Below are 14,191 nucleotides of genomic sequence, written 5' to 3' on the forward strand. Positions count from 1 at the left end.
TTTTTGTAATTTTAATAGAACTATATATCTACATAGGATTTAACCAATATAATTTGAGTCCAATTTTTTCATTAATTTATTAGTTTATTGAATATTAATTTAGAGTTATTATAGATCTTGCAACCGTAATATAATTAAGTACTCTCAGTCAAAGAAATACACATAACATTATTCCTTGCTCTGTTTCGGTAGTTTAACAAACACGCACATGTACACCATATTATCTAAAAATAAGAAGAAAAAACATATTTGTCCACACAAGCCTTTTCTAAGAAAACATGTTGTTTCAAAATTCGATTTTTTTTTTGCCATCTTATGATATTATTAATAAGGCTTTAAGCCAAGAAAACACAGTCCAACAAGGCCAAAAAGACAGCCTATAAAACTAAACAAACCAAGCCCACAAGACCACACAAGTTTCAAACCCAAAAAAATAGAGAATGTGGCCCATCTTCCACCGATCTCCTCTGCCACGTAAAGAACGAGGCAACCAAAAGGACGCATGGCAAGATATGGTCATCTCCACCGCTTCCGACTTGAAACCGCCGTCTGGGACTGCAACCGTACCGGAGACAGGAATCACCAACACTCTCACCAATTGAAACGTCGTCGTTGGAATAGACAAGTCATGATACCACCGGAAATCAACCGGGAAACACACCACTAACACCGGAACCCACCACCAACGACAAATATTGGAGGTAAAGGGAATCTGATTGCTTCCACACATATGCCTGAGCCTCAGAGAGCATCCATCGGTCTCACCGAGATCTCCTCCAAACTCGGCCACCACACACGAGACGAAACACCACACAACGCGATCACTTTCAATGGTGCGAGAGCCGGCGACCACCACCTACATAGAAACAGCGCAGTCCCAGAGTCATAACGCCGGCCATCCATCAGGTGGAAGATGCGATGCTGGAGACGGAAAAAGAACCAAAGAGGAGTGAACGGTACACGTCGCTTCCTCCCGGAGCCGAAGAAAAATGAAAGGGAAAGGGACCCGATTGACCCTCTCCCACCAATAACTACATGCATAAGAAACTAAAAACGGAGAGTCGGACCGACGGTGGCTAAATGAACCAACCCGTCGGCCGGAGACACAAGCGATACGGTGGTTGTTCTAGAGATGGAACAGAGCTACTTTTCGTTTCTCTCTCTAAAAAGCTGACTTACCTTTTCAAAATTCGATTAGTTTGAAAGGAGAAAACAAACAGAATCAGAAATTGAGAAGATCCCACAGACCAGAAATTATCACTTAACGACGCTTTGTCCCCTAGTTTTATCATCTTCCCTTTGGGCTCCTCTTTTTATTGATCTTCTGATACGCTCACTTTTGGTCTATTCACCAAGTACTAATAATTAGATTAATGCTAAGAGTTGATCAAAACCTATATGTTTAAATGTAGATTCGGGCTGCAAACTTCAACCTTTTACAAAACAATGTGCAGCCACGGAACTGATTTTTATAATCATTCCAGATACAGTAGTTTAAAATAAATATACAATTATATACCATTAAATCTTTTTATCAAATATAAATGCATCAATTTTTTATCTTTTGATTAGAAATAGAATACATTAGGCTTTGAAATTGATTCCAACTTTGTCGGTGGTGATTTAAACTTGTCAAAAAGGGTTTGTCGCGAACCTCATTTCATGCGGCCATTATAAATGCATCAAATAGATTTCATGCGGCCATTATACCATACATATAATATTTGGGATTGTATTGATAGTCTTACATTATAATTAAAATATAAATATGTCAATACCAATTAAGACATCTTTTTGGCAAAAAAAAAGAGTTAAGACATAGCTCTTATTATTACTTTAATTTATTCTGAAATTTACTGCTTAATATATTCAAATAATTAAAATAAGAAAACAAGTTTACATCTAATCATCTACTAAATTAAAAATGTAACTTATTAGATAAGTAAGAAATTTATAACTTATTTAAAACCATGTAAGAAAGCATATATGGTCGAAAACATAATTACATGATACCTTTAAAAATTCTGTCTAGTAATATATTTTCTTTTTCTTTTTCATTATTTGTATCTTCGCGGTAAAGTTAAGGTTTTTCAGAAAAAAATAGGTTTTTATAACATTCCATAAATTGAAAAAAAAAGTCAATTGCTTGTTACTCCCATGAGTCATCACTGAAACTGAAAACAATCAACGTAAGCTTTTAGATAGCAAAAATAATAATAATCAAAACTCAAAACAAATCATCCATTCATAAAAAAATAATTAGTAACAGAAATTCGCTAATAACTATTAACAATTTTGCTTAGGAACAACAGCAGAAGCGGCTGCCTAAAATAAATTATCAAAGAAGGTTACGGACTCTCTGATCTCTCTGTGGTCGCTTAGCTTCAAGTTCAGCACCTTTATTAATCATATCACTAGCATCAGTCTCCATACCAAGTTCCCAAAGTGCTAAAGCCTGCAAGTAAAACGCAGTAGGCCACTCCGGTGTGCAAACTTGAGCCTGCATTGCGTCTCTCAAAGCAGGATCATGTTCACCCGTCACTAACTAGGAGAAAGACCTTCTCGCAAATACAGTCGCATATGGAACCGTCGCAAATGGAACGGACCGAACGGTCATCATCTTCACCAACTGGTAACAAAAAAAAAAAGGTTTACAAGTAGTTCTAAATATAATACACTAATCTAATGTTTGGACTTTATTATCTGTTTTTTTTTGTTTTTTTTATACTCTTTTTGTTTCATATTAGTTTGTGAAGTGATTTTTAAATTTTATTTATGTGATGTTACCACATTAATTTTAAAAGAAAAATCTAAAAAGTGACATATATTTTATCTTACTATAACATTTATAGTTTTAATGATAAATAGTTTGATTAAAAAATATTCTTAAAATAAGTTGATAAATATGGTTGCCTACATACCATAAAAGTAAATTCTTAAATAAGACAATGACACTATTCGGCTATATACCATAAATATAAATCATATACATAACTATTATTAAAATTCTTAGAACATACTAATTTTTTCTTTTTGTAAAAGGGCTTGAATATACTATAATTGATAGCATAAATATATGTATCCCGTCAAACTAACTGTAAATATATCTTAATAAGCACAAAATAAAATTTGATTAACATTCAAAATTTAGGATACTTAATAAGTTAAATATTTAAAATTTATACTTAAATCAATTATTTAGCATAAATATGTGATTAATGAGTTTCCAACTATTGAATTTATTTGAGTTTAAATGCTATAAAATGCATCAGTTATGATTGACGATTAATTAAGATAAATATAATAATAACAAGTTTAATTGATCAATGCATTTTAACCAAAAATTATATAAAACAAAGTCTATGCTAAATTATGGTGTTAAATATAAATACATTAAAAATAAATAAATCCATCTTTTATTTTAACTTAACTGTAACTAAAACTTTACTAAATAAAAATTAAAATAAATATATTTTTAAACCGTTAATAAATATTTTTAATTTTTTAAATAAAATTATTTTAAAAAGAAATATTTTGTGCATGTGTTGGAACCACCTAGTTACAACTAAATGCTCTGTTTTGTTTCCAATAAATGTATTAATCTGTTGGAATTTGATAATTATGAAAATAAAAGAATATGGATAAAACTGGAAAATTAAAAATAAAAATAAATTTTAAAATAAAACATATTTTAAAGTGCAGAGTGACACCATAAATGAAACGGATATATAGAGTACCTTTGAATAAGATTTAATCGCGTTAATGAACTCCTTGTCTCTGAAAGCATTGTCTCCCAAGTTCTTTGTTCGAACTAGTTCCTGCACTTGTGTCACTAGAAGAAGCTGTGGACGCAAAGTGAGACAATATTAGAACGTGAAAAACCAAATGGAAGAACTAGCTAGGTTAATGATTTGTCTCTAAGTACATCACTCTCTGGTCCTTCGTCGCCGTAACCAGTTTTAAGTAAAATCTCGTATACAGCCTTGTGGTCCATCCGAGAACAAGCCTTTCTGAGAGAGAGCATGGTTGGTTGTATTACTGTACTCTTAGGCAGACGCATCAAGAAATGAGATGAAATCTAAGCACAAACACAAAAATTTATTATTTGGTACAAGAAAATATTGAGTATTCCTTATATGATTCTTTGACCTCTTTCATCTTTTGTAGTGGTCCTGCTGCAGAGACAAGAGATTCAGTATCAGGTCGAACTTCCGGATTGTTTTGAAGACATTTTAAAGCAAGATTAACAAGTTCAGTTGCGTCTTTATTCACAAATCTCCCTTTAAGTGATGAATCCATTAGTAGCAAAGCATTTTTCTCCATTATGATTTCAAAAGCCTAAAATTGAAACATTAATCACTAGTGTCACATTAAGATGACAAAAGTGTAGAATGAAAAGATAACTTTGAAGGACATTACATGGTTCGGTGGAATGCGTTTGCCGCTCACAAGTTCTATAAGAACATTTCCATAACTGTAAATCACACTTTCAGGAATAACTGTACCTAAAAATGTGAAAGATAACCTTTAAATTCATCTTAATCATAAAAGTACTAAAATAATGAAAGTTCTTTACCTATTTCTGAAAACTCTGGTGGAGTGTAAGTTAAGTTAGTGCTATAGCTTGTTCGGTCTCTGCTGTTCTTGATGAGACCAAAAGTTGACAGACGAGGATCACCTTCCTCATCAAAGAGGATTCTGGATGCACTTAAATCATGATAGATCTTTTGGTTTTGGACGTTGCAGTAATCAAGTGCTTGTGCGATATAATATGCAACTCGAACACGCATTTCCCAAGGAAGTGTCTGTTGGTCCCCTACACAACAAAAGAGAGCATCAAGTCTCCAGCTAGAGAAGTTCAAAAGGGAAGTATATGAGAGGAACATCTTACAGTGAAAAAGATGCTTTAAAAGAGTACTATAGGGCATATACTCAGCCACCAACAATCTCTCGCCTCCTTCAACGCAATAACCAAGCAGATTGACCAATCTCTTAGACCTAAGCTTTCCAACAGCAGTCGCCTGATCCTGATTCCACAAGTCAAAACATAGTCAACGCAAGATCAACTATTACAATTCAGGCAAGATAAACAGACAGAAAAAAAATTCCAAGGCATATTTTCCTTACAATCTAAAGTTTCAGACATACATTAGCATATGAACGGTTTCACTCTTCGACTAGTCATGAATGATCAATGAAACATATCTTCTACAACTATATAAACCGTTTCAATGAACAACGAAACATAATATAAAAATCTGAAATTTTGAACTAGCCCTTTTTAAGATTCTTACAACAAAGTGCTGAGCATCAGGCCAAGTCAGTTTAGAGAGTCGCTTGATGGCAACGAGACCATTGCCTTCGAGCTTTCCTCCGTAAACAACACTGAGATCTTTCATCCCTCCTTCAGGGACAATGCATTCGCCACTAAACCCATTTGTTGCATCGTACAGTTCACGTAATGTAAAGCGTTTGAAACATGGAACATGATTCTCCTGCTCCACTTGGTCCTCAGTTACTGCAACACAAAAACAGTTTCATCAAAAAGAGCTTAGGGGAGTTATTGGAGTGTAGTCCCAGAAAGGTATACCCTTTCATCTCTTTCCTACTTTACACCAATACCCACAATCATTAAAACACACGCAAACAGGAGTTAATACAGAAGTAGGAAAAACACAAACTAATCTACACATCCACTAAGAAGCTAACACATCATAAATAATTTTTTTAAAAAACACTAGACAGAAACTAGAGCCAAACCTGATTCTGGTATGTGCTCATGAACTGGTGGATGATCAGGAGAAGTGATCACATTAGCAGTTTTGGACTGGAAACAACCCATAAAAGAAATGAGACTCTTCCAAGCAATGAGAAATAGGAAAGAGTAAGTTGATAATCAAAAAATTTTATGCCGAGAGAAAATTCCGTCTCTCCCTATGAGTGAGTTTGGACTATATTATTTTTGGCATTGTGCTATGTATAGGGGGGGGAGGGGAGGCAAAAGAAGAATACAAACTGATTTTTTAAATAAAATATATACATATTTGGAAAACAATTGAGAAAGAAGTAGACTTTTTGACTTTCTTTTTTAACATAGAGAAATTAAGGTATATATCCAATCAAAGGATTATTACCATGAAATGATGATATATATTACCAACCAACAGCTAAGACACACCCTTGCATAAAATCCTTACATGAAAGTCTAAAGGCCAATCAAAAGCTGCAAAATGTCAAATAAAAAAACAATACATTTCATGCGAAACAAAAGACCTTAACTTTTATCAAAAAAAAAAAGACCTTAACTTGAACATAAGCCTCTTTAGTCAGAGAGCTAGTTTGCTTATCTAATTCATTCCTATTATTGCATGCTAGAAGTTGGAAGTAGTGTCTCATCTATGCTGAGGCATTTTGGTTATTTACCTATGGATATGTAAAGCTAACATTCCCATAGTAGGAGAAAGACCTTCTTGTAAATACAGTCGCATATGGAATGGTCATCATAACAAAAAAAAAAGAAACAGGGTTTACAAGGAGTTTTAGATATAAATACACTAAACTAGTGATTAGAGTTCTGAGTTCTCTGTCTGTTTATTTTGCTTTTTTATTTGTTACTTCGGTTTCATATTATACATCGTTTTAATTTTTTCTTTTCACACATATTAAAATCCTTTAAACCTGATTTATGAAATAATTCTTTTAATTTGTTTAAATGTCATCTTAACATTAGTTTTGAAATAAAAATAATAACATGAAGTAGTAAGAAATGTGACATGAGTTAGTAAGAAATGTCACATGCAACCAAGATTTATGGTCTAGTGATGATTAACTCGAGGGTGAAACTCAATACGGTGAAACTAGTAGGATTCGGATTCTGGCTAATGAGGAATTAAAATTTTGGTATCTCCAGAAACAGAAAACGACACGTAAACCGAAAACGTAGACTAATAACACTTAGTTAATCTGCATCCACTCTAATGGAGGTTAAAATATCTTTGTATAATTTTAAAAAAATATGACATGCATTCTATCTAAATATGACATTTACAATTTTAATGACAAATAGTTTGATTTTATAAGTATTTTTAAAATAAGCTAAAAAATAATTTTGACTAGATACCATAAATTTAAAACAGGCAAAACATAATTTAAAAAAAATAAAATTTTTTTTTTAAAACATTTTTTCGCATGCGCAGAGAACGACCTGGTTACAACTAAATGTTCTGTTTTTTCTGATTAATGTATTAATTTGTTGGAATTTGATAATTATGAAAATAAAACAATATGGACAAAGCTGAAAATTTTGATAACGATATGTTTTGAAATTACAAAAAAAAAGACCAAATTTTAAAGTGCAGAACGACCATAAATAAAACGGATAGAGTGCTTTTGAATAAGATTTAATCAAGATATGTTGAAGTACTCCTTGTCTCTGAAAGCACTGTCTCCCAAGTTCGCCTATCCGAGAGGAGAACGCATGGATGGTAGTAACACAGGATTCTTAGGCAGACGCATCAAGTAATGAGATGAAATCTAAACATAAACACAAGTATTTAGTTATTTGGTAAAAAAAAATTTGAGTATTCCTTATATGATTGATTAACCTCTTCCATCTTTTGTAGTGGTGCTGCTGCAGAGACAAGAGATTTAGTATCAGGTCGATCTTCCGGGTTGCTTTGAAGACATTCTGAAGCAAGATTAACAAGTTTAGTTGCGTTTTCATTATCAAATCTCCCTTCAAGTGATGAATCCATGAGTCGCAACGCATTTTTCTCCATTATGATATCGAAAGCCTGAAATATGAAACATTCATCACTAGTTCATATTAAGATGACAAATTAGTGAAATGAAACAAGAAAATTTTCAGGGACATTACATGTTTCGGTGGAATGTGTTTGCCGCTCACAAGTTCTATAAGAACATTTCCATAATGGTAAATCACACTTTCAGGAAAGGTTATACCTGAAAAATGGAAAATATCCGCTAGCTCCACATCTAAATCATGAAAGTTTTTTTTTCTTAATGTTCTTGAAGTAGACTTGTAATATATTTACCAGTTTCTGAAAACTCTGGCGTAGTGTAAGTCAAGTTAGTGCTATAGCTTCTTCCGTCTCTGCTGTTCTTGATGAGACCAAAAGTTGATAAACGAGGATCACCGTCCTCATCAAAGAGGATTCTGGATGCACATAAATCATGATATATCTTTTGGTTTTGGACGTTGCAGTAATCAAGTGCTTGAGCGATATAATATGCAACTCGAACACGCATTTCCCAAGGCATTTCCCGTCTCTTCCCTACACAACAAAAGAGAGCATCAATTCTCTAAGGGAAGATCGAAAGGGGAAGTAGTCAGAGAAAAGATTAGAGGAAAATCGTCTTACAGTGAAAAAGATGCTTTGAGAGAGTACCATGGGGCATGTACTCAGCCACCAAAAATCTCTCGCCTCCTTCAACGCAATAACCAAGCAGATTGGCCAATCTCTTGGACCTAAGCTTTCCAACAGCAGTCGCCTGATCCTGGTTCCACAAGTCAAAACATTAGTCAACGCAAGATCAACTATTACAATTCAGACAAGATATACAGACAGAAGAAAGTTCCAAAGCATCTTTGTTTTTTTTTCAAATAAAAGAGAATCTAAAAAACTATATATGGTCGATAAAGTATAGTCATAATCATGGGATACAAGTAGCCTTTGCAACCTAAAGTTTCAGAATACATTAGCTAATGTATTATTTTCCCTTTCTACAACTAAAGAAACCGTTTTAATCTTCGACTAGTCATTAATGATCAATGAAACATAAAATAAAAAGCTAAAGTTCTGAATTAGCCCTTGTAAGATTCTTACCACAAACTGCTGAGCATCAGGCCAAGTCAGTTTAGAGAGTCGCTTGATGGCGACGAGACCAATGTCTTCGAGCATTCCTCCGTACACCAAATTGAGATCTTTCATCTCACCTCCAGGGACAATGCATTTGCCACTAAACGCATTTGTTGCATCGTACAGTTGACGTAATCCAAAGCGTTGGAAACATGGAACATCAATCTCCTGCTCCACTTGGTCCTCATGATCCACTTGGCCCTCAGTTACTGCAACACAAAAACAGTTTCATCATCAAAAAAAAATGCCTAAGGGAGTTATTGGAGTGTAGTTCAGAAAGGTATACACTTTCCATCTCATTCCTGCCTTACACCAACACCCACAATAATTAAAACACACGCACACATGAGTTAAGACAGAACTAGGAAAAGACAAACTAATCTACACTTCCACTAAGAAGCAAAGTAGAGTCGAACCAGATTCTGGATTGTGCTGAGCTGATGGATGATCAGGAGAAGTGATCTCATTGGCACTTTTGGACTGAAAACAACCCATCAAAAGAAATGAGATTCTTCCAAGCAATGGGAATTACGGAAGCGTAAGTTGATAAGAAAAAAATGATTATGAGTGAGTTTGGCATTTGTGCTATGTATAAGGAGAAGTGGGAAAGGAAGAATAAGAACTGAATTCACAACAGAAAGAGTAAGAATATATTTTTGGATAACAATGCAGAAATAAATTAGCTTTTTGAGTTTCTGTTTAACATGTATATCCAATCAAAAGATTATTTACCATATGATGAAAGTTTTAAATGATTATATTCTACCAACCAACAGCGCTAAGACATACTTCCTTACAGGAAAGTCTAAACGCCAATCAAAAGCTGCAAAATGCCAAATAAAAAAAAACATTACATTTCAAGCGAAACAAAATAACTTAATTTGCATGTACTTAAACATAAGCCTTTTTGTCTAACCAGAGAGGTAGTTTGCTTCTCTAGTTAATTTGCTAGAAGTTGGAAGTAGTGTCTCCTCTATGCTGAGGCATTTTGGTTATTTACCTATAGATATGTAAAGCTAACATTCCGGTTCTGATATAAATCTTTCAGAGATAAATAAAAGTTTCATGTGCTTAAAGATTTTGCAATTGTTGTTTCTTCGTTCTTAGTGCAATAGTACTACACACAACCGTACTCCCTTGAAAGCAACACGTCAACATGCATAATTTGGGCCTCTAACGAGATTCATGTGAATATTTGTTGGCGGGCTATTTTGCAGGCCTCACACACCAAGCTTTGTTATTTTAGACTTGGGTCCAGAAAGCTAAATCAGTTATACGCTCACGATGGTTTAGTAAATAAACTCATTGCTGCATCTTCATCTTTGCTGCATTGTAGATTTACATCTCGTCCCTTTGATGACGCGGTGGAGTAACGTGGTGAAATAACTAAATGTTGCTTTTGACAATATTGAATATTTGAAATATACCGGTCCTTGGTAACATCATTGTTATTATTATATGTCAAATGGTTTCCAGAGTTACGTCATCAATTTAAGCATTTTTCATACAAATTTATGTAAAAAATAGAAACGAAACAGTAGATCATCATAAGGAAATCAAATAGAATGGAAACAGTTAAACAGATAAAAGTTAGCTTTATATAGCGAAAAAAAGACAAAACTCAAAACAAATCCTCCATGCAATAAAATTAATTATGAACATGGTATCGAGACACTTAGACTAAGAAGGAAGGTTCAGGATGAACAGCAGAAGCAGCTGCGTTATTAACGTGAAGAGCTCTTTGAAGTTTCCGTTGATCGAAAACTTCAACTCCAACCGTGAATATGGAAGTCACTGGCCGATGATCAGACATCCTTATCTCCGATCTTTTGTAACACTCTTGTCTTATTCCTTTTCCCAGCCATAATATTCTATCGCACCTGTTAACACACACAACAATTATCACACTTTTTCTGAATTTCCAGAACTCTGATAACGTACAATTTTTAGTCACGTACCATGCAGGAGCTCTCTTCTTCTCTCCTTCTTTCAAGTTTTCTCCGGCGTAACGGTCAGAATCAAATTCGTATTTATATGTAGGAGGGAATTTGATCGGTCCTTCTCTCCATCCATCAAAGACATGCCCTCTTCGGAATTCTCTTATCAACTGTTAAGTTAAAAGTTTTAATATATATTATTAACAAAGTAATTAGTATACATACATATACGGGTAACAATTCAAAACCAAACCTGATCACTATTCTTGAGCTCATCCCATCGTTTCTGTGCGACAAGCTTTCTTACATCACTGTCTGACATGTTAAGTCTGTAGTTCAGATCCCCAAACCAGAATACCTGACTGTTGTTGAAGGAAAACAAAAACATTTAGAAAAAAAGATTTTTAAAGTTTCTTGCGTTTTTTCAATATTTGATTGATTACTTACTCGTGACATGGAATGGTTCTCGGTTGATCGGTATCAAGAACCGATGAGAAACGAGTACGACGTATGATTTCATACACGTCAGCATTCCGGCGCTGCTCAGCACCTTCTTTTTGACCGGAAGTTAAGTGCGAACACACAAAACACATTCTTGATTGATACAACGTCATGCTGATCGATACTGATCCCTGCTTGGGAAAGAAGCTAGGGTTAAGGATCTTTTACTTTTATTGATATTACTTGGGAAAGAAGCTAGGGTTATTGATTTTTTTAATTACCTTGTTTCCCATGTAGCCCATCAAGCCAACTCCAACCGGCGAAACCTTCAGATTGTTGACGTGTCTTCTTAACCGCCTCCGGATCCATACCGATACATAGATCCCAACCATTTGCTTACTCACTATCCTCACATACTTTTGACAATCTTTCACCTTCCGACACTCTTCCACTAAATCTTCCGGCAATCCGTAAGTATTTCCGATCTTGTCTCGGTCTTCCTCGTTATCATCGGAAGATGACTCACCGTCCAATGAATCATCAGACATAGCTTTCGCAGCTTCTTCGGCTTCAGACAAGGAGGAGGAGGAAGTATTATCATTCTCTTCTTTGATATCATTCCAACTCAGCTTTAGCGTCTCAAAGCTCCGTGACCGTTTCAAGTCTCTTGCGGCACAAGCAAACCTACTCACTCCCGTTGGATTCTCCGGTAGCTTAAACCCTAGCATAGCGTTGCTGCTCAACACTCGCCTTAGCTTCCCCTCTGATCCAACAATCTGAGGGTTCTCGTCTAAAGCTCGCTCAGGCCAGTCCATGTCAGGATTCCCTACAGGTTCAAGACTCGGTAAAGCAGTTGCAGCGTCGATGAACTCATCAGTAGCTAGGTCTAACGAGTGGCCAGCAGCAAGATTCTCGACCATCACATCAGCGAGAATGGAGCTTGCTTGTTGTGCTAAGACGGGAGACGACGGTGCGCTGTGAGACCTATGGAGAACGTTGTTGTTGTTGTTTGGTGATTGATCGTAGACTGATTCTTTTTGGGGTTTGTTCAGTGTTCTACGGATTATCGATTCCCATTTTGGAATCGGACCTCGGTCTTCTGCTCCGAAGACGTTTCCGGCGTTTAAGGGTACCACTTCTTGAAACCTGTCACAAGATTTTACATCAACACCGTGGAATATAGATTCATCATAACAGAGGAACATATATGGTACTATATAAATATGGTCATGATAGTATCATAATTAGTAATTATTTGTTTATTAATAATAAAACATAAATGTATACATAAATAAAACATTATATTATTCGTTTTCTTCAGAACAAAATATATCTACTTGTTTTAAAATATTTTATTATTTTGTATAATTATTTTGCTTAATTAACGGTCAAATTTATAACCTTATAAGTAAATATTATATATACGATTGTAAAAGTAAATATATTTTCTTTTAAATATTAAAAGTGTCTTTAAATTAATAAAGCTATAATTTGATAAAATAGTATTATTAAGTTTTTTTTTTTGAGCAAAATAGTATTATTAAGTTTTAGTGTTACTTTTTTTACTTACCCAATGATGTAGATATCTGATGGGTTGTCAGTAGAAAGCCAATCGTCAATATCAAGATCATCGGAGGGACGTTTTCCGGCGACGTTCCATGTAGCCACCGTCACTCTATAAGTCATTTTCAACGAATACAAAAACGTTAAAGGAGATATTTTCACCAGAGAAAAGATAAAAATTCCAGAAATACCCTTACCTGATGTCCTTAGTGTTTATGTATTGGACTCTCAAAGTCTCCGATTTGCCTCGCCGGTGTTTTCTCTGGTAACCCCTCACACCACCGTCTGAAAAATATAAATGAATCCAGAAAGATATTATAACTCCTCTGTATTTATATCAGAATTTACTATTCAATTACTTGAAAATATAGATTTATTTTAACAGAAAATCAGAATCTTTACCTGAAATTTTATTCAATTACTTGAAAATATAGATTTATTTTAACAGAAAATCAGAATCTTTACCTGAAATTTTGTTGCCGTGATCAGCTTCCCTTCCTCGGAGGCCGGCATGGCTATCTTCATCAGCTACGCAGCAGCTATTAGATACGTTTTTGACTGAACATACTGGTAAAGGGACCCATAAAATTATTATATTAATAAAGATAAAACTATAGATAAAGTTTGACCAAACTTGAAAGAGAGGACGATTCTTGTTAATATAGTAAAATACTTACCGTCATCTTCGCTCTCATTCTCTGTATCTACTTCGTCTTCGCTAAAGTCGTAGACCTTGGGCTTTATGTTCAGCCATTTATTCATAACAATCGAAGGCCAAAACCTCTGCTTTACGTCAAACAAACAAAAAAACAGAAATTTTATGAATAAACAATAAATAAATATATGAAAACAGAGAAGAGCAAGCAAGCAAGCAAGACATCGTACTTCAGGGCGCTTCCCGCGTCTTGTTTTCATCTTCTCCGATGAGACAAAGATTTGATATATATTCTTATCTTAGGGGGAGTTTCGAGGAGAATTTGAACAGAAGAGATGTCGGAGTTATGATATTTATAACAGTGACAGAGCGAGGTTCAAGAAGACTACACACAAACAAGAACAAAAACACAAAATAAAAAGTGGTAGTCAGACAAGAAGACGTGTGGAGGAAATTATAAGAAATTTAAAATAAAAGGTGCAATAATGGAAATTCTCTGATATTATGTTTGGGCTCGTTCGAAGAAAAAACTATAAAGCTATGGCTGTTATTTAACAGCCTTCACGAACCAAACTCCAACTTGCAAGTCACTTTTTTTTAATAAGATTAATTTGGGGAAGAGATGTTATAAGAAGGGAAAATTCCATAAAAATACCCGAACTAAATTTTGTTAAGCTTTTTAATACCCAAACTTTTTCACTACCCAGTTTAATACC

General features: G+C 34.5%; 2 protein-coding genes and 1 pseudogene across 3 annotated transcripts; all 3 read right to left on the minus strand.

The window, feature by feature from the left end:
- Positions 1–385: 385 nt before the first annotated feature.
- On the minus strand, positions 386–5,842 carry LOC108850132 (serine/threonine-protein kinase BSK2-like; annotated as a pseudogene).
- A 1,616-nt stretch (positions 5,843–7,458) lies between these two features.
- Positions 7,459–9,374, minus strand: LOC108853085 (serine/threonine-protein kinase BSK2-like). The gene is made up of 7 exons (XM_018626546.1): positions 9,296–9,374; positions 8,847–9,088; positions 8,382–8,517; positions 8,055–8,294; positions 7,877–7,962; positions 7,605–7,793; positions 7,459–7,533 (listed from the first exon to the last, which is right to left on the minus strand). Exons 1-7 carry the CDS (start codon positions 9,372–9,374, stop codon positions 7,459–7,461), a joined length of 1,047 nt encoding a protein of 348 aa, XP_018482048.1.
- A 1,029-nt stretch (positions 9,375–10,403) lies between these two features.
- LOC108848999 (type I inositol polyphosphate 5-phosphatase 2) lies at positions 10,404–14,035 on the minus strand. Of its 2 annotated transcripts, none has more exons than XM_018622486.2 (10): positions 13,706–14,035; positions 13,498–13,606; positions 13,286–13,387; positions 13,018–13,105; positions 12,828–12,932; positions 11,539–12,403; positions 11,264–11,448; positions 11,070–11,178; positions 10,838–10,986; positions 10,404–10,759 (listed from the first exon to the last, which is right to left on the minus strand). In XM_018622486.2, exons 1-10 carry the CDS (start codon positions 13,733–13,735, stop codon positions 10,555–10,557), a joined length of 1,947 nt encoding a protein of 648 aa, XP_018477988.1. In that variant the 5' UTR covers positions 13,736–14,035; the 3' UTR covers positions 10,404–10,554. The 2 variants fall into 2 exon arrangements, with proteins under 2 accessions (XP_018477988.1, XP_018477989.1); XM_018622487.2 differs by having other exon boundaries at positions 13,498–13,603; positions 13,706–14,034.
- Between the last annotated feature and the right edge of the window lie 156 nt (positions 14,036–14,191).

This window comes from Raphanus sativus, unplaced genomic scaffold (assembly GCF_000801105.2).
Source record: "Raphanus sativus cultivar WK10039 unplaced genomic scaffold, ASM80110v3 Scaffold2048, whole genome shotgun sequence".
Taxonomy (NCBI): Eukaryota; Viridiplantae; Streptophyta; class Magnoliopsida; order Brassicales; family Brassicaceae; genus Raphanus; species Raphanus sativus.